Source organism: Hyposmocoma kahamanoa, unplaced genomic scaffold (genome assembly GCF_003589595.1).
Source record: "Hyposmocoma kahamanoa isolate Upper Pololo Valley unplaced genomic scaffold, ASM358959v1 86873, whole genome shotgun sequence".
NCBI classification, from domain to species: Eukaryota; Metazoa; Arthropoda; class Insecta; order Lepidoptera; family Cosmopterigidae; genus Hyposmocoma; species Hyposmocoma kahamanoa.
Window position 1 is genome coordinate 10,027 of NW_020654387.1, and position 5,086 is coordinate 15,112.

The 5,086-nt window shown below is 36.8% G+C and overlaps 1 protein-coding gene across 1 annotated transcript in view; it reads right to left on the reverse strand.

The window, feature by feature from the left end:
- LOC113235013 overlaps positions 1–2,810 on the reverse strand; it is a 4,119-nt gene extending 1,309 nt beyond the window's left edge. Inside the window, exon 1 of the mRNA XM_026470536.1 lies at positions 926–2,810. Within this exon, the coding sequence (XP_026326321.1) occupies positions 926–2,810 (1,885 nt within the window). The remainder of the gene's footprint in view (positions 1–925) is intronic.
- Positions 2,811–5,086: the final 2,276 nt, after the last annotated feature.

Below are 5,086 nucleotides of genomic sequence, written 5' to 3' on the forward strand. Positions count from 1 at the left end.
GCTGCTCCTACAAAGTTTGTAGCATTATCGCTGTACATATGAGACACGTGACCTCTTCTGGCCATGAATCTTCGTAGTGCAGCTATAAATGAATCAGTCGATAAGTCTCCCACTAGCTCTAAATGTATAGCTTTCGTGGCAAGACAAACAAAAACAGCTATGTATCCTTTGTACGATTTATGACCTCTACCTTTCATTGATCGCACCTGAATTGGTCCGGCAAAATCACACCCTGTATGACTGAACGGGTATGATTGCGTTACACGTGGTTTAGGTAATGCTCCCATTTTTTGTTTAGCTGTCTCCGCTTTGTATCTAATGCACTTTACACATTTGTTGATGTAACTTTTTATCTTTCTTTTTCCGCTTAATATCCAGTACTTTTGTCGTAGGTATGATAACGTGAGTCGATTCCCGCCATGTAAAGTCTGTAGGTGTGCGTCGTGTATAATTATTGTTGTAATATGATGCTCATACGGCAATAATACAGGGTGCTTTTGATCATACGGTAGTAGTGAATTTTGTAGTCTTCCACCAACTCGTATTAGTCCATCTTCGTCTATAAACGGGTCTAAAGTCGATAATTTGCTTCCTTTCTTTAATGTCTGTCCTTTTTTTAACACCCAGTATTCTTGTGCGAATGCGTCTTTTTGTACTTGTTTAATAATGTGTTTTGTCGTATTCTTTAATTCTTCGCAAGTCAGTTGCTTCGATGTTTTTTGACGTCGTAAAAATCTCAAGCAGTAAGAAACAACTTTTACTAATTTTGAAAAACTGGAAAATCTCTCCCACACTTCGTTATTATTTTTTATTTCAACAGATGTTTGACGACAGTGTTTTATTTCTTCATGTGGCTCTGGTATTACTTTAGTGATGGTAAAATTGTTTATATGAAGCCATTTCGGTCCGTTCCACCATAACTCACATGTTTGTAACTTATTGGGCTCTATACCTCTCGATATGATGTCTGCTGGGTTATCTGCAGACGCAACGTGATTCCAAGTAGCCTGTGGTAGCGTTCGTTGTATCTCGGATACTCTATTTGCAACAAATGTTTGCCATTTGTCTGCTTCGCCTCTTATCCATCCGAGTGTGATCATGGAGTCTGTCCAACAATTGATTGTTGTTTGTTCGCAATCGATCGCTGTTTTTACTTTCCTAATTAAGTTCGTTAATAAAACAGCTGCACATAATTCGAGCCGAGGCAAGGTCGTTTTATGCTTCTCAGGAGCTACTTTTGTTTTAGCTTGCAATAAAGTCACGTGATAAGAACCATTCACCTTTATACGGCAGTACACGACTGCACCGTATGCTTTTTCTGATGCGTCACTGAACCCGTGTAATTCGACCTCTGTTTCGGTATAATAAATCCACCTTGGTATTTTAATGTTTTCAATGCATTTTAATTGATTTTGAATCTCAAGCCATTTTTTGTTTATTTCTTCTGGTACTGTGACATTCCAGCCTATCCCACTGATCCCGAGCTCTTGTATCAACAATTTCAATGTAATAATGACAGGTTGGAGCCAGCCATGGGGGTCAAACAATTTTGCTATTTCAGATAAAATAAATCTTTTTGTTGGGTTCTCTTTGATCGTTACGTTTATTTTAAATTGAAAATTATCTTCATATGGTGACCAAATTACTCCTAGTGACTTTCTGGTTTCATCTAAGGGTAGTTTGATCATTTTATCGTCTGTGTATTCGTCAGGAATGTCTTCTAACAATTCGGTGCTATTTGACGACCATTTTCTCAAATTAAATCCTCCGGCACGCAGCATCTCTAGTAGTTGTTTTTGTAACAATTTTGTTTTCTCGAGGTCATTGTTTCCTGATAGGATGTCATCAACATAGAAGTCTTGTAGTGTCGCTCTACTGGCGTCGGGGTAGTTTTGTCGTTCATCTTTTGCCAGTTGTTGTAGAGTTTTTGTGGCTAGATACGGGGCGGCAGTAGTTCCATATGTAACTGTTGTCAATTCGTATTCTTCTATGGGTTGTCTTGGGGTCCATCTCCATAATATTCTCTGGTAGGAGAGGTCATCTTTGTGTATTTTTATGAAACGGCACATTTTTTCAATGTCCGCCATAAATGCAAACTTATGTTTTCGCCACCGTAATAATATTGTCTCTAAATCCTGCTGTAAACGAGGACCCTTATGCATATTGTCGTTAAGGCTTATATTTGTGCTCGACTTACTACTTGCATCGAATACACAACGAAGTTTTGTTGTTATCGCGTCTTCTCGTATTACCGGTTGATGCGGAATGTAATATTTTCCTTCATAGTAACTTGATTTTACTACTTTTGTCATATGACCCATTTCTAAGTATTCATTCATAAATTCGTTGTATTTTTGTCGTAGGTCATGGTTTTTGTCTAGTTTCTTTTCTAATTGTATGAGTCTGGCGACGGCTTTTTGACGCGTATTGCCGTACTCTATCGAAGGGTCTTTCAATGGTAGTCTGACTGTATAAGTTCCGTCGGAATTTCTTTGGGTCGTGTCTGTATAATATTTTTCACAAATTTGGTCTTCTTCTTTTAATTGGTATTCGCTTGTCACTTCTTCAAGTTCCCAAAATTTTGTAAGTTGTTGTGTTTCTTCGGTGCGTGTCATGAGACTTATAATTTTCATTCCATTCAAATATTCTGTAGAGCGAAATCCAGACAATATCCACCCTAATTCTGTATTTTGGGCGATAATGCCGTTTTCTAATTTTTCAAACCCTTGTAATAATATTTTGCTATATTCTTCGGCACCTAAAAGTATGTCAATTGGGTCGCGTTTGTAATATGTTGGGTCAGCAATCATTTTGTTTTCCATAATTAAGTTATTTATTTGTTGTAGATTATGCTTCGGCAGTGCACCGGTTAGCTTCGGTAATACGATCAGCGATGTCGATAATTTATAAGTACTGGGAAATCTCGGCTTTAGTGTGACGTCAATCATATGTCTGGAAGTCTTAGGTTTTTCGTCTGCAATACCCTTTATTTCTGCTTCTATCTTTTGCCTGGGGTACCCCAGTAGTTGCGCTACTTCCTCTGTACATAAGGAAGCCTCAGAACCTTGGTCGCATAAAACTCGTAACAAATGTAAAGTGCCGTCGATTGCTGTTATCTGTACTAAGGCTGTGGCTAGAAGTATTGTTTTTTGTGTTCCATGCGTTTTCGTAGTCGTATTTGAAGTAAATTTTTGCACTGGATTTTGTTTTAGTTGTGGCTTAGGTACATAAGATTTAGATGAGCTTGACTTCGAATAATTTTTTATGTTTTCGTTTGCACTAGTTTGTCCCTGTGGTTTTGCAAGTAAATATTCGTTAAAATTACGATGCAACAGTGTGGAATGCGCCTTATTACATATATCGCATTTCTTATACTTTAGACTGACGCATTCTTTCTTCGTGTCGTGCATTAGACATAAATAACACATTTGTTTTTCTTGCACTTTTTTAATGCGGTCATTTACTTGAAGGTCTTTAAACGCCTGGCAGTGGTGAATATTATGTTCAAACTCAAACTCAAAATAATCTTTATTTCATAGGTAAGCATTATTACACTTGAAATCGTTACAATGGTTAAACTCTACCGCTCATTCGTAAGGCAGATTCCCCTGAGAAGAATGAGCAAGAAACTCTAGGAGTTGCTCTTTGTAAATAGCATTTACAATATTTTTTTTTTTTTATTTGAAACATCAGAGATCGAGACTACCTCCATGAGCTAAACGGGTTACTACCACGGATTTTTGTCATCCAAGTACGCAGAAGTTGTATAATAACCTTTAGTATAAAGTTTTTGTTTCACTATAGTTTTAAACCTCGAGAAAGGCAAATTTTGTATATCAACCGGAATCTTGTTATAGAAGCGTATACATTGCCCCTTAAATGATTTTTTGACTTTGTGAAGACGACTATCAAGAAAAGCTAGTTTATTTCTATTCCTCGTATTAATGTTATGTCTGTTACTATTTTTCATAAATAAATTACTATTCCTTTTAACATAAATTACATTTTCATAAATGTACTGTGAGGCTAGTGTAAGAATGTTAATTTCCTTAAACTTATCTCTCAAAGATACTTTGGGGCCCAGATTGTAAATTGCCCTAACTGCACGTTTCTGCAGGACAAAGATTCTATTGATATCGGCGGCATTACCCCAAAGCAAAATGCCGTATGTCATTAGACTGTGAAAGTAACTGAAGTAAACCAATCTAGCGGTTTCGACGTCTGAAAGTTTCCTTATTTTTTTAATCGCGTACACTGCAGAGCTGAGCCGTTTTGATAACTTACTTATATGGGGACCCCATTGCAATTTAGCATCTAACGTTATACCTAGAAATACAACTGTATCCACAAGATTCAATTTTTCATTTCTAACTACAATGTTTGTAACTGTCTCTCTAACATTGGGTAATGTAAATTTCACACAATTTGTTTTTTTCTCATTAAGAAGTAGGTTATTAACAGCAAACCAATCAATTACTTTAGATATAGCATTGTTCACATCGTCATAGGAACATTGGTGCCTTTTAACTTTAAATAATAAGGAAGTATCATCAGCAAACAATACTATCTCATGTTTTATACTCTCCATAAGGCTAGGTAAGTCATTAATATAAACTAAAAATAAAAATGGGCCTAGAATTGAACCTTGAGGGACACCCATGCTAATTGCAGATCCTGACGATCTCGTACCGTTAACATCGACCCTCTGTACCCTACCACGCAAATACGATTTAAGAAGGTCGAGATCATGTCCCGCCACACCATAATGGCGAAGTTTCCTGACCAGTGTATCATGGTGCACACAATCAAAAGCTTTGGAAAGGTCACAGAATACACCAATAGCATCATGTGAAACTTCCCATGCATCAAATATATGATTAATCAACTCGACACCAGCATCGGTTGTAGAGCGACCCCGAGTGAAACCAAATTGCTTAGGAGACATTAAGTTATTACTATAAAAATGTGCACACATCTGATTTAGAATAATTTTTTCAAATATTTTACTGAGAGTTGGTAGTATTGATATAGGTCTGAAATTGGTGGGGTCAGAAATACTACCAGATTTGAAAAGTGGAATAACTTT